We start from the raw sequence: 25,949 nt of genomic DNA on the forward strand, positions 1-25,949 counted from the left end.
TACCCACCGTATAGGAAGTATTAGACCCAGACACGGCGCACAATTATCGTGGCGCTCCGAAGTCAAATTCCACATTAATGTATTCACACTTAGAATGTATGTCTTCATTGATTGAAGATATACTTTACTTTGTGTGTTGCACATCTAAGTCATCAATATGCATAAGTGTTAGGATATGTGCCTGATCACAGGACATTTGAGGATTCCAGGATATTTAGCTCACACCGTAACTTGCAAAATCTCTTCTCATCCAAGGGCTTGGTGAAGATATCTGCCAATTGCTCTTCAGTGTTGACGTGTATGATATCAATATCTTCCTTCACAACATGATCTCTGAGAAAGTGATGACGAATTTCAATGTGCTTTGTCTTCGAGTGCTGAACTAGGTTGTTGGCAATCTTGATGGCGCTTTTGTTGTCGCAGTAGAGTGGCACTTGCTTCAGATGAATGCCATAGTCCTTGAGTGTTTGCTTCATCCACAGAAGCTGAGCGCAGCAAGATCTAGCAGCAATGTATTCAGATTCAGCAGTGGAGAGAGATACACAGTTCTGCTTCTTTGAAGACCAACATACAAGTGATCGTCCCAGAAAGTGACATGTGCCTGATGTAGATTTGCGATCCACTTTGTCACCAGCATAATCAGCATCCGAGAATCCAACCAGATCAAACTCTGAGCCCTTTGGATACCATAATCCTAGAGTTGGGGTGTGAGCCAAATATCGAAGAATTCGCTTCGCAGCTAAGTGATGCGACTCCTTTGGTGTCGCTTGAAATCGAGCACACATGCAAACACTAAGCACAATATCTGGCCTAGATGCACATAGATAAAGCAAAGAACCAATCATGGAGCGGTATACCTTTTGGTCGAACTCTTTACCATTGTCGTCAGGACCCAGATGATGCTTGGCTGGCATTGGCGTCGTGAAGCCTTTGCAGTCTTGCATACCGAACTTCTTCAGGCAATCTTTGAGATACTCCTCTTGAGATATGAAGACGCCGTTGCGTTGTTGTCGTATTTGGAGACCGAGGAAGAACTTCAGCTCTCCCATCATGGACATCTGATATTGCTCTTGCATCATATATCCAAACTCTTCACTGTACTTCTGATTGGTGCAGCCGAAGATAATGTCATCCACATATATTTGGCACACAAACAGTTCACCATCATATGTCTTCGTGAAGAGAGTGGGGTCTAGGGAACCAGGTATGAAGCCTTTGCTCTTCAGGAAGTATTTGAGTGTGTCATACCAGGCCCGAGGGGCTTGTTTGAGGCCATACAGTGCCTTGTTGAGCTTGTATACCATGTCAGGATGTTTTGGATCTTCAAAGCCAGGCAGTTGTGCAACATACACTTCTTCTTCAATCTTGCCATTGAGAAAGGCGCTCTTCACATCCATTTGATATAGAAGTATGTTGTGATGATTTGCATAGGCCAGCAGTATGCGTATGGCTTCAAGTCTAGCCACAGGAGCAAATGTTTCATCGAAGTCAATGCCTTCCACTTGAGTATATCCTTGAGCAACGAGACGAGCTTTGTTTCTGACAACTTGACCATGCTCATCTTGCTTGTTGCGGTATATCCATTTGGTGCCTATTATGTTGTGCTTCCGAGGATCAAGACGCTTAACCAGTTCCCATACATTATTCAGCTCAAACTGTTGAAGCTCTTCTTGCATAGCTTGAATCCATTCAGGTTCCATGAAGGTTTCTTCAACTTTCTTGGGTTCTGTAATTGAGACGAATGCGAAGTGCCCACATAAATTTGCTAGCTGAGTTTCCCTTGATCGAGTGAGCGGACCGGGTGCATTGATGCTGTCAATTATTCTCTCAATCTGCACTTCATTGGCAACACGAGGATGTACAGGGCGAAGGTTTTGCTCTTGCTGATCATTGTCATTGTTAGTGGGATTGTCTTCAGGCTGAGCATTGTCTTCAGGTTGATCAGGTGCGGAGATGATAAGTTCCTCTTCAGGTTGAGCTTCAGAGGGTATGATTTCTCCGGTTCCCATAAGCTTGATTGATTCGCTGGATGGAACTTCATCTAGCACATTTGGGAGGTGCTCTCTTTGTGAATCGTTAGTCTCATCAAACCGCACATCCACTGTTTCAACCACTTTATAATGAAAGAGATTGAAGACTCTGTAGGAGTGCGAATCCTTTCCATATCCAAGCATAAAACCCTCATGTGCTTTTGGTGCAAATTTTGAAGTGTGATGTGGATCCTTGATCTAGCACCTGGCGCCAAATACTCTGAAGTAACTGACATTTGGCTTCTTGCCAGTGAGGAGCTCATAAGATGTCTTGTTCAGAAGCTTGTGAAGATAAACACGGTTGATTGTATGGCATGCAGTATCAATGGCTTCAGGCCAGAATTTTCTTGGAGTCTTGTATTCATCAAGCATCGTTCAGGCCATCTCAATAAGTGTTCTGTTCTTGCGTTCGACGACGTCATTCTGCTGTGGCGTGTACGGAGCTGAGAATTCATGTGTGATGGCCAAAGTATCAAGATTTGTATCAAGGCCAGTGTTCTTGAATTCAGTGCCATTGTCACTTCTGATGTGCTTTATCTTGGGCCATAGTTGTTCATTGCTCGATTGGCGAAGCGTCTGAAGACATCCTGCACTTCAGTCTTGTACAGGATTATATGCACCCAAGTATATCTAGAATAATCATCAACAATGACAAAGCCATAGAGACAAGCAGTAGTAGTAAGAGTTTAGTAATGAGTGGGACCGAAAAGATCCATGTGGAGCAGTTCGAAGGGTCGAGTCGTTGTCATGATTGTCTTCAAGGATGCTTGGCCCTCGTCATCTTTCCTGCTTCACAGGCACCGCATAAGTGATCTTTCTTGAACTTGATGCCCTCGATGCCTATGACATGCTTCTTCTATTGAGACGAATGCGAAGTGCCCACAGAAATTTGCTAGCTGTGTTGCCCTTGAACGAGTGAGTGGACCGGGTGCATTGATGCTATCTCTCAATCTGCACTTCATTGGCAACACGAGGATGTACAGGGCAAAGATTTTGCTCTTGCAAATCATTGTCATTGTTAGAGGGATTGTCTTCAGGCTGAGCATTGTCTTCAGGTTGATCAGGTGCGGAGATGATAAGTTCCTCTTCAGGTTGAGCTTTAGAAGGTATGATTTCTCCAGTTCCCATAAGTTTGATTGATTCATTGGATGGAACTCCATCTAGCACATTTGGCAGGTGCTCTCTTTGTGAGCCGTTAGTCTCATCGAACCGCACATCCACTGTTTCAACTACTTTATAATGAAAGAGATTGAAGACTCTGTAAGAGTGCGAATCCTTTCCATATCCAAGCATAAAACCCTCATGTGCTTTTGGTGCAAATTTTGAAGTGTGATGTGGATCCTTGATCCAGCACCTGGCGCCAAATACTCTGAAGTAACTGACATTCGGCTTCTTGCCAGTAAGGAGCTCATAAGATGTCTTGTTCAGAAGCTTGTGAAGATAAACATGATTGATTGTATGGCATGCATTATCAATGGCTTCAGGCCAGAATTTTCTTGGAGTCTTGTATTCATCAAGCATCGTTCGGGCCATCTCAATGAGGGTTCTGTTCTTGCGTTCGATGACGCCATTCTGCTGTGGCGTGTACGTGGCTGAGAATTCATGTGTGATGCCCAAGGTATCAAGATATGTATCAAGGCCAGTGTTCTTGAATTCAGTGCCATTGTCACTTCTGATGTGCTTTATCTTGGCGCCATAGTTGTTCATTGCTCGATTGGCGAAGCGTTTGAAGACATCCTGCACTTCAGTCTTGTAGAGGATTATGTGCACCCAAGTATAACTAGAATAATCATCAACAATGACAAAGCCATAGAGACAAGCAGTAGTAGTAAGAGTTGAGTAATGAGTGGGACCGAAAAGATCCATGTGGAGCAGTTCGAAGGGTCGAGTGGTTGTCATGATTGTCTTCGAGGGATGTTTGGCCCTCGTCATCTTTCCTGCTTCACAGGCACCGCATAAGTGATCTTTCTTGAACTTGACACCCTCTATGCCTATGACATGCTTCTTCTTTGCAAGGGTGTGGAGGTTCCTCATGCCAGCATGCCCTAGCCTCCGATGCCAGAGCTAGCATTCTGAAGCTTTTGCTAGAAGACATATGGCAAGCTATGGTCCTGCCGAGAAATCTACTACATACAAATCATCTTTTCGATACCCTTCAAACACTAGAGACTTGTCAGATTCCATTAGTACAAGGCAGTGATATTTTCCAAATATTACAATCATGTTCAAATCGCAAAGCATTGAGATAGACATTAAGTTGAAGCCAAGGGATTCAACAAGCATGACTTTATCCATGTGTTGATCCTTTGAGATTGCAACTCTACCTAGACCCAGTACCTTACTTTTACCAGTGTCAGCAAATGTGATGTGACTCTTGTCGGATGGACGTAAGGTTGAGTCCATAAGAAGGCTTCTTTTGCCAGTCATGTGATTGGTACACCCACTATCAATAATCCATTCTGAAGACGCTGGTGTCGTACCCTACAGTGCAGTTAGGGGGATAGGCTTCACGAAGAGAATTATGAAGCAAAAACATTTGACGAACCAGTGGGTTATGGAAGCTTAGATCCAGATTAGGACTAATAGGGAGAGTAGCAAGCGATTCAGGAACGAAGTACATAGTAAGACCATTCGGGCATTTGATCTTGCGCCCTACAAGATGTTTAAGGTCCCCAGCAATAGCGTCCGACGATTTTGGTTTTCTGTTGGAGACCTTTCCCTGCAAAAGAGAGTTAAGCTTTCTTAGCCACCCACATCTTCAAGGGTGGCTTAGAAGCAATAAGTCTAAGTGCAGCGTCTGAGAACTTTGGCTTTGGAGCCCTAGCAAAAAGTCTTGCAGGCGGACAATAGTACTCATAAGAATAAGCAGAATAGTTCTTGGTCTTATGAACATGGCGGTTTGATGAACCACGCTCATATTCATAGGCCTGAGTATGGTTTCCCTGCAAAACATTTGCGTTAGTGCGACTCAGGTGAGTCCTCTGTCTGTGTGAAGCCTTTGGACCGTATGAAGCCTGTGGTATGAGGTTTGTCTTCTTCACGTGTGGTGTCATGATGACATTCACAGGAAGATTCTCCAGACACTTTTTCGGAACCCAGATCTTCTTCATAGGTGGTCCGTTCCAGCAGTTAGTACCAATGTACCTGGCAAACACTTCACCATTCTGATTCTTAAACAGTTTATAGTTTGCATCAAAGGATTCATCAATGACAATGGGGTTTGCACAAGTGAAGCCAGATAGAGTGGATGGATCTGCTGAAGATTCCTTTGCAGCAACCCATGTGGTTTTGGGGTACTGCTCAGGCTTCCAGTAAGAGCCATCAGCATTCATTTTCCTTACGAACCCAACACCCTCTTTCCTCGGGTTTTGGTTCAAGATCTGCTTTTTGAGGGCATCACATAGTGTCTGATGCCCTTTAAGACTTCTGTACATCCCTGTTTCAAGCAATGTCTTCAACCTAGCATTGTCATCAGCAATAGCAGTGGAATCCTCAGCAGAGGGGTTAGTTCCCACATCAACAGTTGAAGATATTGCAACAGTAGCAGCAGTAAAACATTCAGCAATAGTAGTAGCATTATCACGCTCAATGCATTTAAGACATGGTGGTTCAAATCCTTCCTGAGCGGAACTAATCTGTTCGGCGTGAAGTGACTCATTTTCCTTTTGAAGATCTTCATGAGCCGCTCTCAATTTCTCAAGATCTTGCTTCCTTTGGAGATAATCATAGGAAAGCTTTTCATGAGTTGTTGAGAGCGTTTAATGATGACTTTCAAGTTCCTCATACTTAACGTGAAGATTTTTTATGTCTTCAATTAAGGACTCAGATCGAGTCATTTCAACGCCTAACATATCATCGCTTTTGTCTAACAGTTTTTGAATATGTTCCATAGCTTTCTGTTGTTCAGTTGCAATTTTAGCAAGTGTTTTAGCTGGGTTTTGAACCACAATCAGAGTCATCTTCACTAGATGTTTGATAGTGAGTAGTGCGTGTGTTTACCTTGGCACTGCGTGCCATGAAGCAGTAGGTAGGAGCGGAGTAGTCCTTGTCATTTGCATCGGTGTCGGTGATGAAGTCATTGTCTTCAGTGTTGAAGATGGACTTGGCAACATATGCTGTAGCCAGACTTGCAACGCCAGAATCAGACTCTTCCTCAGACTCCACCTCCGCCTCCTCAGAAGCGGACCCCTCCTCTGAATCCATTTCCTTGCCAACAAACGCACGTGCCTTGCCAGATGAGCTCTTCTTGTGTGATGAAGACTTTGAGGAAGACTTGGAAGAAGACTTTGAGTATTTCTTCTTCTTCTTCTTGTCGTCAGAGTCATATTCCTTGCTCTTCTTCTTCTTTTTGTTCTCATTGTCCCACTGCGGACACTCAGAGATGAAGTGACCAGGTTTCTTGCACTTGTGACATGTTTTCTTCTTGTAGTCATGAGCAGAAGCTTCATCATTCCTTAAGCTTGATCGTGAAGACTTTCTGAAACCTTTCTTCTTGGTGAATTTTTGGAACTTCTTCACAAGCATAGCAAGTTCCCTTCCAATGTCTTCAGGATCATCAGAACTGCTGTCAGATTCTTCTTCAGATGAGGAGAAAGCTTTTGCCTTCAAGGCACGAGTTCGCCCATAGTTTGGACCGTAGATATCTCTTTTCTCAGAAAGCTGAAACTCATGTGTGTTGAGCCTCTCAAGTATGTTAGACGGATCGAGTGTCTTGAAATCAGGTCGTTCTTGAATCATCAGGGCTAGGGTGTCAAACGAACTGTCAAGTGATCTCAGTAGTGTCTTGACGACTTCATGCTTGGTGATCTCAGTAGCGCCAAGGGCTTGAAGCTCATTCGTGATGTCAGTGAGTCGATCAAATGTGAGCTGGACATTCTCATTGTCATTTCTCTTGAAGCGGTTGAAGAGGTTGCGAAGGACACTGATTCTATGATCTCTCTGGGTTGAGACGCCTTCGTTGACTTTGGAGAGCCAGTCCCAGACTAGCTTAGATGTTTCCAAAGCACTCACGCGGCCATATTGTCCTTGGATCAGATGACCACAGATGATATTCTTGGCAGTAGAGTCCAGTTGAACGAACTTCTTGACATCAGCAGCGGTGACACCTTCTCCAGCCTTGGGAACACCGTTCTTGACGACATACCATAGGTCGACGTCAATGGCTTCAAGATGCATGCGCATCTTATTCTTCCAGTAGGGATATTCAGTTCCATCGAAGACGGGGCATGCAGCGGAGACTTTAATTATCCCTGCAGTCGACATAGCTAAAACTCCAGGTGGTTAAACCGAATCACACAGAACAAGGGAGTACCTTGCTCTGATACCAATTGAAAGTGCGTTATATCGACTAGAGGGGGAGGGGTGAATAGGCGATTTTTATGAAAGTCTTCAAAACGTGGAAGTTATGAAGACAAACGATAGAAATAAACCTATTACCCTGCAGCGGAAGGTAGAATACACTAGGCAAGCCATAGTCAAATATTCAATGGAGTGAAAGCATAATGACTAATAGCAGCAATGTAGTAAGGATCAGGTAGGAAGATATTATGAAGCCAAACAGAACATGCAGTCACTCAGTGAAGATAAAAGATAGTGCAATCATACAATGACTTCATAAGGAGTAACAGTAAGTAAAGAGAAGGGAAGGATGAAACCAGTGACTCGTTGAAGACAATGATTTGTTGGACCAGTTCCAGTTGCTGTGACAACTGTACGTCTGGTTAGTGCGGCTAGGTATTTAAACCTGAGGACACACAGTCCCGGACACCCAGTCCTGAACACGCAGCTCAGGACACCCAGTCCTCACCGTATTCCCCTTGAGCTAAGGTCACACAGACCTCGCCCAATCACTCTGGTAAGTCTTCAAGGTAGACTCCCAAACCTTCACAGACTTCGTTCACCGGCGATCCACAATGTCTCTTGGATGCTCAGAACGTGACGCCTAACCGGCTGGAGGATTCACAGTCCTCAAGTGTAATAAGTCTTCAGATCACACAAACAAGAAGAGTTAAGTGATGCCTAATTCTCTTTGGCTCTGGGTGGTTAGGGCTTTATCCTCGCAAGGAATTCTCTCTCAAAGGCTTCGAGGTGGGTTGCTCTCAAACGACAAAAGCCATACACTAACTCTGAGCAGCCAACCATTTATGGTTGTAGGGGGTGGGCTATTTATAGCCACTAGGCAACCCGACCTGATTTGTCCGAAATGACCCTGGGTCACTAAGGAACTGACACGTGTTCCAACGGTCAGATTTCAAACTCACACGGCAACTTTACTTGGGCTACAAGCAAAGCTGACTTGTCCGACTCTGGACAAGATTCGCTCTCATAGTCTTCACTCGAAGACATAGGTTTTGGTTAAGCATCACTTCAGTCATTCTGACTGGTTCTCTTGGACCCCACTTAACAGTACGGTGGTTCCTATGACTCAACAAAGAAGAAAAAGAACTACGAAAGATCTAAGTATTCGAGCTCCATAGGCTTCATGCGATGTCTTCTCTTGTCATAGTCTTCAATGTGAATATCTTCATATACCACCTTTGACTTCAATGTCTTCATACATTTGTAGGGGTCATCTCTGGTAGGAAAACCGAATCAATGAGGGACTTCTTCCTGTGTTATCCTGCAATTCTCACAAACACATTAGTCCCTCAACTAGGTTTGTCGTCAATACTCCAAAACCAACTAGGGGTGGCACTAGATGCACTTACAAGCTCCACTTAATTTGTATTATCGTTTGTGCATATTGCCATGCCACGCTTCATTAAACCGGACATGGATCATACTTGGTTGTGCATCATGCCATGTTTATGTGATGGTTGTTTGCTATGTTGTTTGCTTCTTTCCGGTGTTGCTTCTCCGGGTTAGTTCCGTTAACGTCGCGTTTGTGAGGATCCGTTCGACTATGTCCGTTTGTCTTTTTCAGGGACTCGTTCTTCTTCCTTGCGGGATCTCAGGCAAGATGACCATACCCTCGAAATCACTTCTAGCTTTGCTTGCTTAGTTGCTCGCTCTATTGCTATGCTGCGATACCTACCACTTGCTATATCATGCCTCCCATTTTGCCATGTCAAGCCTTTAACCCATCATTCCTAGCAAACCGTTGTTTGGCTATGTTACCGCTTTGCTCAGCCCCTCTTATAGCGTTGCTAGTTGCAGGTGAAGCTGGAGTTTGTTCCATGTTGGAACATGGTTATTGTTGGGATATCACACTATCTCTTATTTAATTAATGCATCTATATACTTGGTAAAGGGTGGAAGGCTCGGCCTTATGCCTGGTGTTTTGTTCCACTCTTGCCGCCCTAGTTTCTGTCATACAAGTGTTATGTTCCTTGATTTTGCGTTCCTTACACGGTTGGGTGTTATGGGAACCCCTTGACAGTTCGCTTTGAATAAAACTCCTCCAGCAAGGCCCAACCTTGGTTTTACATTTGCCTCACCTAGCCTTTTTCCCTTGGGTTTTCGGAGCCCGAGGGTCATCTTTATTTTAACCCCCTTGGGCCAGTGCTTCTCTAAGTGTTGGTCCAACCTGAGCGATGTCCGGCACCCCCTGGGCAACCAGGGTCTATGCCAACCCGACGTCTTGCTCATCCGGGTGTGCCCTGAGAACGAGATATGTGCAGCTCCTATCGGGATTTGTTGGCACATTCGGGTGGCTTTGCTGGTCTTGTTTTACCATTGTCGAAATGTCTTGTAACCGGGATTCCGAGTCTAATCGAGTCTTCCTGGGAGAAGGAATATCCTTTGTTGACCGTGAGATCTTATGATGGGCTAAGTTGGGACACCACTGCAGGGTTTTGAACTTTCGAAAGCCGTGCCCGTGGTTATGGGCAGATGGGAATTTGTTAATGTCTAGTTGTAGAGAACTTGAAACTTAACTTATTAAATGCATTAACCGCGTGTGTAGCCATGATGGTCTCTTTCCGGCGGAGTCCCGGAAGTGAACACGGTTCTTGTCTTATGCTTGAATGTAAGTAGTTTCAGGATCACTTCTTGATTACTTCTAGTTCACGACTGCTGCATTGCTTCTCTTCTCGCTCTTATTTGCGTATGTTAGCCACCATATATGCTTAGTGCTTGCTTCAGCTCCACCTCACTACCCTTTCCTACCCATAAGCTTAAATAGTCTTGATCTCGCGGGTGTGAGATTGCTGAGTCCTTGTGGCTCATAGATACTTCCAAACAGTTGCAGGTGCCGATGATACCAGTGCCGATGATGCAACCAAGCTCAAGTGGGAGCTCAATGAAAATCTTGATCGTTGTTTTGTTTCGTTTCCTGTTGATCAGTAGTGGAGCCTAGTCGGGATGATCGGGGATCTAGCATTTGGGGTTGTCTTCTTTTATTTTGGTTCCATAGTCGGACCTTGATTGTATTCTGGATGATGTAATGCTATATTTATGTATTGTGTGAAGTGGCGATTGTGAGCCAAATCTTTATCCCTTCCTTTTTCAGTACATGGGATGTGTAAAGATTACCCCACTTGCGACATGCCTACCATGTGGTTATGCCTCTAAGTCGTGCCCCGACACGTGGGAGATATAGCCGCATCATGGGTGTTACAAAGGGAGTCTTGATAATAAGTCTCCCAAATGATTTTAACCCATGGAGTATTATCCTTGTTGAAGAATTTGTGGAGATATTTCATGAGTAGAAATTGATTATGCAATTGAATATCTAAGACTCCCGGACCACCTTGTGCTTTGGGTTTACAAACTTGTTCCCAAGAAATCAAAACAGTGCCTCTTTCCTGTGTACCATACTTGTGCCAGAAGCAGTTCATGAGGTATTTATTGATTAGTTTGATCAATGTCTTTGGAATCCAGAGAGTGCACATGAAGAAAATGGGCATGCTTGAGAATACAGATTTAATGAGGGTGAGTTAGTCTCCTGTGGATAGGAGGGTGGAACAACCCAACAGTCGATTTTCAATTCTCTTCAACATGGGCAAATAGTCCTCAACTTTAGGTTTGGTATGACATAGTGGCAGACCCAGATATTTGTGAGGCAGAGTACCAATGCTACACCCTAGGAGCCGAGATAGATCATGCATCTTATCCATGGGAGTGTTGATGTCAATGAGAGTTGATTTGGAATAGTTGACCTTGAGTCTAGTGTAGGTGGCATAATGAAGAAGCAGATTCTTAATGTGCTCAAGTTGTCTTCTATCTGCATGTGCTACCAAGATGGTATCATCAGCATACTGAATGATAGGGTAATCTGGACATGACTGGTGGGTCAGAGGTGATTGGATCATGTTGTTATGCATAGCCTCATTCATAATGGTTTGTAACATAACAGCTGCAATCACAAAAATAAGTGGTGAAAGTGGATCTCCTTGTCTGACACCTTTCTTGCATAAGAATTGTTTGCCTGGCACTCCATTCAATAGAACAGAGGAAAATCCAGTCCCATATATCATTTTAATCCATTGTATCCATATGGGTCCAAACCCCTTGGCCTGCATAATTTGTATAATGGTCTCATGGTTCAACATGTCAAAAGCCTTCTCAAAGTCCAGTTTCAGTAAGACCAACTCTTTTCTACTTTGGAAACATTGATGTATGTATTCATATGACCAGGCAAGGCATATTGTTGTTGAGAAATACATATTGATTGGTTGAGAAATACATATTGATTGGTGTGCACCATCCCGAGGATCACTTTTTGAAGTCTGTTAGCCAGCAGCTTGGTGATAATTTTTAGGGTGCAATTGAGAAGGGAGATAGGCCTGAACTCAGCTGGGCAAGTGGCAGCATCTACTTTGGGGATCAATGTAATGAATGAATAATTGATGCTCTAGATATTGACAGTACTAGAGTGGAAATCCTTGATGAGCTGATAGAAGTCAGGTGCAATGATATCCCAACAGTGTTTGAGGAAAGCTGCATTGAATCCATATGGCCCAGGAGGTTTATCAGATGACATTTGACTAATGACTTTGTCAATTTCTTCCTTGCTGAAAGGTGCCTCCAAGTCAGTAAGATCATCAATTGAGTGTAGGAGGCCATCCAATTGCAATGGGTTTTCAGTGGGAGAACTAGTGCCCAATCTTTCTTTAAAAGCTCTATATAGGATAGCTACCTTCGCCTGGTGATCAAAGTGTTCATGCCCTGATTCATCTTTGAGCATGGCAATGCTGTCATTTCTGAACTTGATTGTTGCTTTAGCTTGAAATGTGTTGGCTTCGCCCATCTGAATCTGTCTGATAGTTGCACTTTGCTTCCAAAAAATTCTTTGATGTTCCAATAGCATAGTCAAGTGATTGTTGAGTATCTCCCTACCATTAGCCTCCTCGTTGGACAGAGATCTGTATTCCTCAAAAACATCATAACATAGGATCAGAAAGTTGGTATCAGCAATAACTTTCTTAAGGTCAGATAGCTGCTTGGACCAATTCTTCAATCCCTTCCCGAGTCTCTTGAATTTAGCAGCAATGATCTTGGCACTGCCACTTTCATCCACTGGTTAAGTCCAAATAGATTTGACTACCTCTTTAAATTGGGAGTGTTGCAACCAGAAATTCTCAAATCTGAAGATTTTTGATCTTGGAATGGAGGAGCCAATCTTTATATTGATGGGTACATGATCAGAAGTAGTTTTGGCCAAAGGGTAGGAAAATGTTGGAGGAGATATGCCCTAGAGGAAATAATAAATGTTCATAATTAGGTTTATGTTCCATGCCATAACTGCTATGGTTCTCGAGTCTGCAAATAAAACGAGGCTTGGAGGAAGACTCATATGCACGTGTGGAATAATAAACTATAAAATGTATTCCTAGTCTGGCCTCTAAGACTAGCTCAAGTTTTGCATGATGGTTCTGTTTTCCTGATCATGGGCATGTCTATGCCAGAAATTTTGAGGGCACAATGTTAGAGGAACATTTGTGTTGAATCGACCCGAATTGATGTTATGCTATGAGATACATTCGTCACAAGTTAACGGTTCATAACACAGAGAAGGTTAATGTTTGCATGATTCCTTAGACCGTGAGAGTATCGAGTTTCTTCATGCTTGCTTCATGAACTTTGGGGTTTGTTAAACGTCATCCGTAAATGGGTGGCTATTACGGCGGCTTACGGGTTCATGGAAAAGTATGTCAAGTAACTTGATAGCTCAAGATTGGGATTTGTTCCTCCGACGATGGAGAGATATTCTCGGGCCCTCTCGGTGTTACGGTATCCATAATCGTCTGGCCAGACACCTTGTGATTTGATCACTGGGATGCCGGAACACGGAAACGAGAAAACATAGCAAAACCGGTAACGGGGTAACTTGCATGGTGGACAAATTGTTCGTCCATGGGGATGCAATAAGTCTCACCTCATGTGTTTGTGACATATCGCGAAGCAACAGGAATAGCTCACTGCAACTAGAGGTTCACTTGAATATTTATTCGTGTGGGTATAGGTGTCAATATGGGTGTCCACGGCTCCGATGTTGATCATTGATTGGAAGGGGTTTCGGGTCATGTCTATACTTCATCGAACTTATAGGGTCACACGCTTAAGGGTCATCTATCTGCTGAATACTAGACAGGGAGTCTAAGAGAAAATCATCGAAAAAGTTTCGGACAGCGGAAAAGTTCCACAGAGAGAGGTCACCGGATGAGTTTTGGTGAAACCGAAAAAGTTGTTTCGGGGTATGCCATTAAGTCAAAATGTTTTCAACACATGCCTGATAATTCTTGGAGGGTGCCAGAATCATCCTGGAAACTTTTTGGAATTTTTAGAAATAAAAACCGGAAATGTTCTGGAGCTGTCGGAACCGGTTCAATGCTTTTCACAGATGAAAATCACTAAACTGGAATTGTTTTAGAACGCGTTGAAAATTATTATGGTGGGTACTAGAAATGTTCTAAGCCCACATAAATATTTTCAGTTCGAACGGACGCTGAAAAATGTCATCGTGAATAGTGAAAGTGCCTTTTGGGATATTTTATGGAAAGCCACCTTTTGGGGCTTTGCCCAAAAGATCTAGGGATGACATGGAAGGGTGGTAACCTCCTTTTGGGGGAGCCCCATAAGGGATGGGATGTTCATGGGTGCAGCTCATCCATGGGGCCCACTTGTCCCTTGTTTTCACTCTTTATGTCCTTGGGAAGGACTCCATTTCATGTGGGTTTTGTTTTTTCTTGTAAAACCACCCTACCCCTTGGGATTTCCTATAAATAGAGGTGGAGGGGAAGCCCTCCACTCTCATCCCTTGCTCTCATACACATGCCATGCATTATCTGGCTTCTTCTCTCCCTCCCACGAAAAGAGTTTTGTATAGCCGTAAGGCTGTCTGGGTTCCGACAGGAACTAGTTCTGGACGGCGAAGCCCTGCCGGATAGATGACACCGTATTTGTGCAACTCTGTAGAGAGATCGTTGTTTCGGTCTTAGTTCGTGAGTGCCTCCCGAAGGGCTGTCCCAGTGACCGTCCGAGTTTCGAAGGTCCTCCCGGAGGGCTGTCCCAGTGACCGTTCGAGTTTCAAAGGTCCTCCCGAAGGGCTGTCCGCGACACCGTCCGGGGGGCTATTCGACCGCTTCCTGGAGGGCTGTTTGAGGAGAAGATGAGGGTATACAGCCTCGCGGTTGGGAGGTTGTAAATCCTAGCTGCAGGGATCTGCACCACCGATCGTCATCGACTCTACTTCCCGCTGCGCTACGATTCAGTAACGAAAAAGATCAAACCATGTATGCAGTCTCCATAGTGGTCCTGGGCTTATGCGTAGGTCCGAATTTTTTTGTTTTCTGCTACGTTCCCCTACTGTGGCATCAAGAGCCATGCTATGCGTTGATGCAGGTGTCGATCTAGAATACATAGAGATGTATGGGTATTGCATAATATAATTAGGTAGCAGATGAGATCTAGCTGAAAATTATTTATGCGGGTGACAGATGAAATCTGTTACCCGATGTTCTTATTGCTTCCCTGGAATTTGCATATTTCTGATCTTGATAACAGTATGGTGGAGTTTCGATGTTCTGGCAATCCGCGATCCTGCTTGATCAACGAAGTGCTAACAGTTCATTGAATTCCACCGTAGTTAAAAAGAAAGATGAAATTTATCAGACGAAAGGGCAATGCAGATATGATCTGCACGGGGGTCATGCGCATGACGAAGTTCAGTATGGGGCTCGAGATTTTATTATCTCGTGTTTCATACACCCCACAATGTTAATCTAGCGACATGGATAATCATGCTTGATGATGGACATTGGTAGCTTCGGTTTATTTCGAAACCTTTGAAGCCACGAAAAACAAGTTTTTGCATGAACCAATTAGAGACGTCTAACTTGGTTTTACAGGAGGGTTTGCATGTGCATATGATGTGGTATAGCAGTGCTCATAATAATTTGATTATGTATGAGATGACTATATGATGTAAATTGATTAAACATGACCTGTGTGTCATGATTCAGCTTGATGGCTCGAGCCATATGATTGCACTTTAATGACATGCGTGTCAACCTTAAGTAATGCACTTATTTTATTAGCTATAGAGATTGCAACATTATCTGGTGCATCGACAAGGTGGTGGGAATCTTCGTGAAGGTGAACACCGACGTGAATGCCGAAGACGAAGAAATGAAAGACTTCTCCGTCAGGAAGGGCTATACCATATCGGGCTATTATGAATTGCCTGAGATGTTTATCCCTTATGATGCACCCTTCTTGATTGCGCGGTAGTCACTTTTTATTAGGGTGATCTCTGACTAAAATATCAAGTAGTTAGTGTTCTCCCAAGTGTAGCACCGTCACGGCACCTATCTTTTCTGGGTGCGCCATGGATGCATGGGTACGAACGATTAGAGAAGTGTGAGGCGGGTGAGGTCAGACCTCACAGCAAGATCACTTGGTTGTCTTGACGTTCATGGCAGGATCGTCCTGAGCTCAGAACACACGCATCGAAAGATGAGAAAGAGTCACATAGAGATGTGATCGGCAAGTTGGCCTACCGATTCAAATTCCCATTATGAGATGATGATTCTATGGCGATGAATTGAAGTCTGGATCTTGTATCACTCAAAATTAATTATGAGAGATATTGATTTGAGTGGGAGCTCACTATTGAATTAACATGTTTAATTCTAAGTGCAATTAATTATGAACACTGTCTAAGTGTTTGTTGCAAAATAGTTGTAGAATAATGGCTCTTGTTTCCACCTTCCCTGTTAAAATTGAATAGTTGTTAAATATCTAGTTAAAACTTTACGATTGGTAACGTAATGTGAGGATTGTCCTAAAAAGTGCCAAGAAGGACTTTGTCCTATCGCATGCTTTTCGTATACTCCCGCTAATGCTATGGATCATGTGACTCTCGTCCTTCGATCCAAAAGCTAGAATTATGTTACGGTCAAGTGGAATATGTTTGCTTCCATGAAACCCGAACTTCGAAAGTTGGGATAGTTATATGATATTCATGGAACTGAAAATTATTTTTAGATACAAACAAAGCAATGTTTGTTTGCAAGTATTAGTAAAAGTGTTTACTATGCATTTGACTGTTGGGAAAGGGATCCAGAAGAACGCATGTCATATAATGAAAGGTGAATAAAACAACAACTTAAAGAGAAAGGAAGTGTCCAAAGGGTGTTAGTATGACTTACATGCCTAGGAAGTCCGGGGCTAACGCCACTCTTAAGTTGGGTGCTTCTTTTCCGAGTAGGAGAAATACTAAAAGTTAAACTGTTAGAAGTATAAAGGCAGGAAGAAAGATGATTGGAATATCCAGCTCATGTATGAATGACATACAAGTTCTTGATGTATAGTAGGCTGGTCAAAGATATAGTTCTTGGGAATTATGGTTAAACATGTTAATCACTAATTCTTGGGTATTGTGAGTTAATCACAAATATACCCGCTCGATTGCATTCTGTTACGAATCAATGTAAGAGCTACTATGGCCTAAAAAGACTAGCCAGAAATGAGGTTAAGGTATACACATGGAACATAGTAAATGTTACTATACCTTCCATCGGTGTATTGCCGTCTGTATTTATTTTCATAATTCATTTAGAGTTTTACAAACTCTAGCCCATTGCATAAGGTATCTTGCAAGAAGGTTGTTGATAATAAAACTTTTTATGTTCGATGTTATGAATAACACAAGGGCCATACTTTCATTATGAATGAGATGTATGTTATGAATATTTATAATAATACAATACCTCTGGGTTTTCTTTCATAATTCATTTTAGAGTTTCATACACTCTAGCCCATTGCACAATGTTTGTTGCAGAAGAGTTGTTCATAAAAGAACAATTGTTGTTCAGTATTATGAATAACATGAAGGGCCATGCTTCCATCCAAGATGGGATGTATGTTATGAATATTGATGGTAAAATGATACATCCATAACACTGATGCTAAATGTCGCAAGACTATGAGAATACCACACATGTGTGGCACTGCATTTGGTCACATTGGAGAAACCCGCATGGAAAAATTCCATTATGATGGATTTTGAACTCGTTTGATTTTGAATCATCTGACACTTGCAACTTCTCTCTGAAAAGTGAAGTGACTGAAATACCGTTCATAGGCCATAAGGAACGAGCAACAAACTTATTGGTGATCATACATTTTGATGTGTGTAGTTCAATAAATGTTGTTGCAAGTAGTGGATTTATATATCTTAAAAAATGACTCAAGTAACTATATGGATATTTGCTTGATGAGACGTAAGTCTGGATCTTTTGAAATCATTTGAAAGGTTTTCAAAAATGAAGTAGAAGTTATTGTAACAAGAAAATTATGTTTCTGCAATTTGATTGCACAAAGGAATATTTGAGTCACATGTTTAGTGAATGTCTGATGAGTTGTGAAAGGGGTTTCATAACTTGCACCTCCTGGAACACCACTTCAAGTGAAAAGTCTATGGAGATGTAATCTAACCATTTATGACATGGTAAGGTCAAAGAAGACATAAATAAATTTGCCATTATCCCTTTTAAAGTGATGCTTTAGAGACTGCAGCTTTTACACTGAAAAGAGCTACATCGAGTCTGTTGAAATGAAGCCATGGTATGGTATGCCCAACCATGTTATATCTTTTCTTAACATTTGGAATATGAGGCTTATGTAAAAGGTTACAAACCTATTCCAAATCAGACAAGTGCTACTTTGTAGGTTATACCAAAATGTTGGGTATTCCTCCCTCACTATACCGAGGCAAATAGTTTTGCCGTGAAACGTGTGCTTTTAAAGAGAATGGTTCTTTCAAAAAGCTGAGTGGGAGAATAGTGCAACTCGACGAGATAAATAGCATCTTCGTCCTCAGATCAAAGGAAACAGACCTTGGAAGTAATTCCAGAGTTTCCTACTGCGACTGATACGAAAGTCTCTACAATAAAATGTATGAACTTCGGTCGAACTTGCAGCTGAACCATGTAGGCAAGGCTCGTGCAAACCTCTCAGGTGCGCAAACGAGATATTGTTGTTAGACAACAATATACCTACGATACACAAGGAAGCGTTGATGGGCCCTGACTCTGGAATTGGCTGAATGCCAATACAACCCGAGTTAGTTTCCATATAAGTGATTCAAGATTAAAACCTTGATACAACTTTCGGAAGACTTAGAGTCTAATGAATATTTATGGAACTTAAAACTGATACGGATAAAAATGTTTATCCATAAAGCTCGAATTGTTGAAATAACAAGTTCAAGAGTTGACTACGACGAGGTTGTTTTCATCGTAGCGATGCTTAAGGTCGGTTCGGGTTGAACTAGCAATTAATACATATTTCAATCATGAGATATGAAACATGGATGACAATAGGATTTCCATATGATGGAAATGAAACCAAGGACTTGCATGTGTTATAGTCCAAGGAATTTTGTCTATCCAGAGGATGCTAGTAACGGTGCAAACTTTAGAGTTCCAGCGATGGACAGGATAGAGCAAAATGGAGTTGGAATCTTCGTGCTTTGATGAAATGGTCAAAGGGGTTTGACTTCATCAATGGGTAACTAAGATGCTTTTAATTCAAGAAAGTAAGTGGGAGCGTAATAATATTTCTGAAAACCTTGTGTGCTTGACACATTGTTAATTGGAAATAAATTTCTTAACATGCATTAGGACTTCATTTGAAATTAGTTTTTTGATGAAGTGCTTAGGCTAAATAGCCTCAATATTAGGCATAATGATCTATGGAGATAGATTTACCTAATAGGGCTAAGCAATGAATACATATTGACAAGGCGCTAAAAACTTTTAGCATTTACTACCACAATTGCCCGTGCATTGCAACGGCAGAATTAAACCCTCGCATGACAATGCACGGTCAGATGGAGTCTCCTGATTCATGTGGCCATTGCCAAGCTCCTGTTGTGGCTGCTATAGCGGCTAGTGCAGCTGGGTATCCTTCATAGTTTTAAATAGCACGCTAAGTCTCTTAGCGACGGACTACTTCTAAACAGTATAGCATGCTATAGCACCCTATTTAAAATGCCTGTTCATGTGTTTGGTCCAAAATTTCTTAGTGCAAGGCATGTTCTAAACGCAACAGTGTGCAGGCGGATGTTGTGTGGCAGCCGCGCTACCGCGAAAGTCGATGCTAGACGATTGAGCGTGGACTGCTAGCTTTGCTGTATCATGATGTGTCAAACAATTTATTTTTTCCGAGTGTGATCTTGCCGATCGACATGGACGCGCATGAGCTGACAGCATGGCCTTCGGCCCAGCAGCTGGTTAGGGTTGCAGCAGCTCCGGCGGCACTATTTCATCTCTAGCCGCCGCCACTCCTTGAGTCTTGTCCTCCGTTTATCTTTTTTGCATTGTGATCTTTTTCTGTGATGCTGCAAGCTGAAGAGCTGCTCAGGGAGGTTGGCGTCGAGGACGCATTAGAGCTGAACCGATTGCTGCAAGGGAGTTCATCGTCCAAGAACAGCATTGTCGTGTCCGGAAGGTAGTGTGGTGGAAAGACTTACATTGATCTAGGGTTTCAGGCTGGATGCATGTATGGGTTGTTCGAGTTAAAGTGCATCGATGCATGTATATATGCATGTGTAGGCGGCTCGGCTCAAACCAGCTGTACCTAAGGACTTGTAGTTGGGACTGAATTGTGCAACATATGGTTTTCTGGCTTGATGCATGCATATGTGTAGTTTTTTTGAAGGGATGCATGCATATTAGGATATGTAGGCTCCCCAAACCATCAACCAGGCGGAATCTTCTAAGCCCACTAAAATTACAATCTGAAGACCACGTACACGCTGTGGTCGCACATAGTTCGGCTTCCGTATGCTTTGACATACCAAAAAACCCTACATAAAAAGACGAACGGAAATTTGGGCTATATAATTTTTTTTACTATGGAGCAAACCAAACCAAGAATACCTATTTCTTTTAATAGTAGGTATAGAAAGCCTGATGTAGGGTAGAACCCTAGTGGCCCGATCTTTCACGAAAGGAGCGGATCCCGTCCAAGAACGCGAAGAACACGAGGGGAAAATGAGGGAAAACACAAGAGGAAACACGAGAGAATCACTCAACCAACAAGAATAGATCACACATGTGCTAGATCCTCGAATACATAAGAGAAGATACACGTCCACATACAACTAAGGACGATACAAGGGTAGCCGGTTCTTCTCCGTGAGGAGGTCTTGAATCCACAAGGGGATCTTCCCGTAAAGGGGTCTTGAATCCAAGGTGGATCTTCTCCGAAGAGGGGCCGTGGTCTCTCTCAAGGAGTAGATTCGATATGGATGAGTGTAGCTCTATCTCTCAAATGAGCTATCACAACGCTACCCTAGAAAGGAGGAGGGAGAGGTCTATTTATAGTCTTAGTGCAAATGGGGGTGAAATGAAGGGGTACATGGGCCTCAGCCCGCAACTGGACACAGCCAGGTACCGGACGTCCGCTGGGGACCGGTCGTCCGGTGGCTCCTGGGCGGCCGGACGTCCGGTAGGGGCCGGTCGTCCGCTCGTTCTGGCTCGGATGGTGGTGTAGCGGATTTCCGGTCTGGACTGGTCGTCCGGTCGCCGGTCGTCCGGTGGCGTCGGACGTCCGCTCGTTTGGCTCGGGTGCAGGGACACCGGTCGTCCGGTCTGCACCGGTCGTCCGGTAGATCTTCAGGCGCCGGGCGTCTGGACCCGACCGGTCGTCCGGTGGCTGGAGCTTCTTCGACAGCTCTTCTTCTTGCGTCTTCGTTTCCACGCTTCCCTCGCAGATGGTGTAGGTGTTCCTTGGCGCTTGCACTCCTCCATGTCGTCCACAGCGTTCCGACAATACCTATGCATGCACACGGGAGAAGCGTCAAGTAGTATACCATCCTCGAAGGGGTCAAGTGAGCACGTGTAAAGGATATGATTCACCTTTGTGTATGTGAAGTAGAGGTCGCACGTGTCACTTGCCAAACAGACTCTTGACATGGTGATGTCCGTAGGATGCTCCGCATCATATCCCCTCCCTTGGGAAAGATCCGACCTCGGATCGAAAACCAAATCACCATGGGAAAAAGATGGCTTCGCCGTGTAGGAGTGGACGTTCACCACGTAGTCGTCATCTTCAAGCTTGAAGTGGGCACTCTCCAATGTCGCACCATCTTGGGATTCCTTCAAAATGAGCAAGGACAACAAACACTTGGAAAAATGAATTTGGTTAGCGTTAGTGCAAAACCAAGCATTCAAGAGGCGATTCACCAAACAAGTGTCGTCATCATGCAAAGCATATGGTGTGACAAAGGATTGTGACATGGCATATAACCACATAAGTTGAGCACAAGCAAAGATATCATGGGGCCAAGCATGTAAATGGTTGTGATCAACCGCATGAGGTGAGCAAGTATGAATCATTGGTGATGCAACAAGGCAAACAATCATAGGAATCAAGTTGTGCAAGCTAGTAGTGCGAAGATGCAACATACTAGAGGAAAGCATGGCAATCATGTCATGTAAGCAAATAATAGTCATAGGCAATGTACATGACATATCGCAAGCACGAACACAAAGCAAGATCATAGTATCATCATAGGCATGGGGCACAAAGCAAACATGGCAATAACAAGCAATGTCTCCACCAAGCTTGCAAATACACATAAGTATAAGAATCAATCATCATGTGTAATGCAAAGCATGGGTCACGAATGCATGGCAAAAGCATAGTAATGTGCATATCATGCAAAGTGAACATGGCAAGATGGGCATAGAATATGTAATGGACAATAACCCATAGCCAAGTGAGGGTCATGTAGAAGAAATGCGCGAAGTATTTGCGTGAAGAGAGCGGTGGGAAAGACAATCCATGGGATCCCAAGTCATCATTGCTCTCTAGAGCTCGTTTTGTCAACTCGTGGGATTGCGAGGTTGACAAGAATTCATGGGTACCTACACAAAAGAGACACACACGGAAGAAATTGTGTGTGTGGTAAATGTACACATCATCCATCATGATGTGTATGTGCATATGAAAGTTAGAACAAGATAAGCGTTGCTCAAAGAAGTTTGATGCATGGTATAAGAACATGTCATCCATCATGAAAGAATAGTTATTGTGTATAACATGATGGGGATGCAAATTGAGCATACAAGTATATGGCACATCAATAGCGTGTTTATTCATGGGAAGCATATTGTGCACATAAGTATTGGGATGATGCAATGGATGGGAGTGATCAAAATCTCCAAACATGTATGAGGAAACTATGGGGGTCTCCTCATGAGCAATGTTGGAAACATCATATGGAGAAAATGGACAACATCCAAAACAATGCATATCCGAAGCTAGGTGGTCATGGCATGGCATATGAGATAAATGATGCAAAGGGAAAATATCAATATCATCACAAGAGAAACAAATGCCAATAACCATGGGCTTGTCATCTATGCCATAAGTGCAAATTGGGTTAATCTTAATGGCATATGCATAGTCACTATGAAGAGATTGCAAATATGACATGTGGTCGATCTAATGCATAGCATATGACAAGTCAAGCGTATTGGCAAACATGATGTGACCGAGAGAATTAGCACAAGAAATCCTATGTAACATGGCATCACAACTAATAGACTCCACATGGCAATCATCATACTCATCACAAATGGGTAAATCATCGCATGGGGAAGTCACACTAGCATGAAGCATGGAAATAGGTTGATCAACATCATGCAAGCAATCAATGTCATGATAGTCCACTAGTGGGACAAGAGCATCACCTTCACCTATGTTACCTTTGTCATTCCACTCATGTGGTGTAGGTGAGGTGGGTAAGACCGAATGGTGGTCAAGATCATCATTGTGATGGAACCATGTGGGGGGTGCATCATATTCCACCATGGCCATCGTCTTGTCCAAAGGTAGGACGAAGTCATCGAGAATCGGCGCGTCATCATATAAGGGACCTAGCACCAAGTGAGAAGACACAATAGAGGTAGAGATCAAGTCGTTAGTGTTAAAAGTGGCCTCACATGACCTATCAACTATCTCACTCTCTCTATGTGGTGGTTCACTCACTCCCACAAAATAGGTGCACTGAATCTCACGTATGGTGGAGTCACTCATCTCACTCAAGTGGTGGGGGTTGTGGCTCTCCTCACATGGGAATTGGGGTAACACATCTATGGGGCTAGTGGTGAAGTCACTCTCACTCTCAATATGGTGGCACAAGTCACTCAAGTCATCATACGTTGCCGTGGTCGAAGGGAAAATCCCATGCTCAACCATCTCGTTGTTGTCGCCGTGGATGAAGGCCGAAGATGGCACATCATCACTCTCGCCTCCTAAGATGGAAGCATCATCATTGCTCGCCTCCAAAGCTTGGTCCTTGAGGGTCTCCGTAGTCGTACTCGTCGCCGCACCGTCTTGAAAAAGAGTCATGGAGGACTCGGCATCGTCAATGCCACAAAGAGGGATGTCGTCGAACTTGGGAGTATCGTCTTGGAGCTCGTCGGGCTTGGACATCGTGGTGGTACTAGCCTCATGCTCGTTCTCATGGAGCTTGGTCGTCCCGAAGTGAGCTTGGGGTGGAGAAAGTTTGGCCTTCATGAGTTCTTGTTCCGCCTTGAGAGCACCAATGTAGTTGTCGTCGAGGGACTTGTAGTTCTCGAGTAAGATCGTCTTGGAGATGTCGTTGTGCAATCCCATCATGAAGTGGAACTTCATCGAAATGGGGTCGTCCACGCCAGCTCGTCGCAAGGCAATCTTCATCTCCTTGAAGTACTCGTCGATGGACTTGGATCCTTGGATGGTGTTCTCCAATTGGCATTGAAGTTGTTCCGTGTAGGTTGGAGGCACAAACTCTCGCCGCAAAGCTCTCTTCGTCTTGGGCCAACTCATGTCGTAGCTCTCCGAAGGTGTGTGAAGCCACCATGTGGATGCGTAGTCGTGGAAGTTCCTTGTGGCGCACTTCACTTGATCTTCGGGAGGGACTTGATGTAGCTTGAGGTAGTCGTCCATCAAACGCTCCCACTCAAGATACTCCTCGGGTTCTTGAGTCCCATAGAAAGGAATCGTGTGGTCGATGTCGAGGTGGTAGTAGCTCGTGGAAGTCGCGGACTTGAGCTTGGGGAGCTTATCTTGAGCGTAGTCTTGAGGTGCTTGTTGGCGAAGATGCCATATATCCGAAGGCGAAGATGCCTTGAAGTCGCTTGGCGAAGATGCCAAAGTGGTTGGTGTATCCGTAGCTCTGTCTTGGTGGTGCTTGTCTCGTGGTCTTCTCTTGTGGTCATGAAGTTTGGACTTGGCGTGAAGTAGGGCTTGTTGCGACTTGTAGGTAGGTGCATCTCGAGCATCTTCATGATGATGTTGTCATTGTCGTGCTTGAGCTCGATGTAGATGTCCTTCGTCGTCGTCGTGCGCATGTTGCTTGGAGGTGACTTGCCCTTCATGATGAGGTGGATCACAAACGTGATGGTGGTCGCCATGGAGATGTGGACGAGGACGACTTGCGCTTGCATCATTTTTGCGCTCCGAAGACTTGTGACTTGAACGTCGCCGCCTTGAGGATGATGAAGGGGAAGAACGGTTGATCAACAAGGTCCGAATCTCCTCCATCCTTGCATCTTGCTCCTCCTTTTTTGCGGAAAGCTTGTTGTTGATGTAGTTGTACACGCCGTCGTTGTTGTGGAAGATCGGAGATGAAATGCCTTGCCTATCCATCACAAGATTCGAGCCAATATGAGTGGAGAAAGAGAAGAACGAATACCAAATATACCTTGACCAAAGTTGAAAGTGGATCAATGATCACTCCAATGTGGAACAAGGAAATAGCACAATTGGTACCAATTCTTGTTGGTTTCTCACACCTACACAAATAAGGCTTATGGTGGAGCTCGGTGAGGATAGTGGCACAAAAATTTAATGCAAAATGTTAGCAAGAGTCAATAATGTTGAAAGAGATTCACAAATTCGCAAGTGTAACAAGTAGACCAATAGCAATATGTGGCACACGGAAACACACACACGGATAGATAAATGGGGTCGTGCAACCAAGGATGAGCACAAAATGTGGAATCCACGGAAAACGCTCGTGTTGCACAACTCAAGAGAGACGCTAGCACGATTGCTCACTAGGCGGATACGACACTTGTGCACAACCTATAAGATGCAAAATGGATAAACTTTCTATCCCAAGTATAATATGTATGTATGGTTCCCGGTGTTTGATCCAAGATGATCGGATATGACAATCTTATGCAATGTGGTGGATGCTATGGCTATTGCTTACAAGCTTCTTTGCTCTTTCTCTTTTGCTTAAAAGCTTATTCTTTTTTTATATCCACTTTGCGAAATGCACAAACCAAGATAGTAATTGTGTATATGCGGGAACAAACTTGAGGCACACGAGATGATATGGTACCAATATGATATGGTATGTATGCAATGTATGGTGTAGATCACTAATGTGCACAAGTAACATTGCCGGCAATACTCAAATGGCTAGTCTCGATAGGCAAGTGACGCAAAATGGGCTAGGGGTTATCAATGCAA

At 43.7% G+C, this 25,949-nt stretch overlaps 1 protein-coding gene across 1 annotated transcript; it reads right to left on the minus strand.

Annotated features, from left to right (window-relative positions):
- Positions 1-11,823: 11,823 nt before the first annotated feature.
- Positions 11,824-24,883, minus strand: LOC147975490 (uncharacterized). Its single transcript, XM_087520449.1, has 2 exons — positions 24,700-24,883; positions 11,824-12,488 (listed from the first exon to the last, which is right to left on the minus strand). The coding sequence occupies exons 1-2, from the start codon at positions 24,881-24,883 to the stop codon at positions 11,824-11,826; spliced, it is 849 nt and encodes a 282-aa protein (XP_087376575.1).
- Between the last annotated feature and the right edge of the window lie 1,066 nt (positions 24,884-25,949).

Source organism: Triticum urartu, chromosome 4A, assembly GCF_056163025.1.
Source record: "Triticum urartu cultivar PI428250 chromosome 4A, HENAU_Tu73, whole genome shotgun sequence".
Taxonomy (NCBI): domain Eukaryota; kingdom Viridiplantae; phylum Streptophyta; class Magnoliopsida; order Poales; family Poaceae; genus Triticum; species Triticum urartu.

What these genes read in the sequence shown, in the direction of transcription:
- LOC147975490 (XM_087520449.1), bottom strand. Translation starts at nt 24,883, where the DNA reads ATGGCGACCACCATCACGTTTGTGATCCACCTCATCATGAAGGGCAAG. An exon ending in CAAGCCCTACTTCACGCCAA is followed by an intron (nt 12,489 to 24,699) that starts GTCCAAACTTCA and finishes GGACTTAACCAG; the next exon opens with TGGATGAAAGTGGCAGTGCC.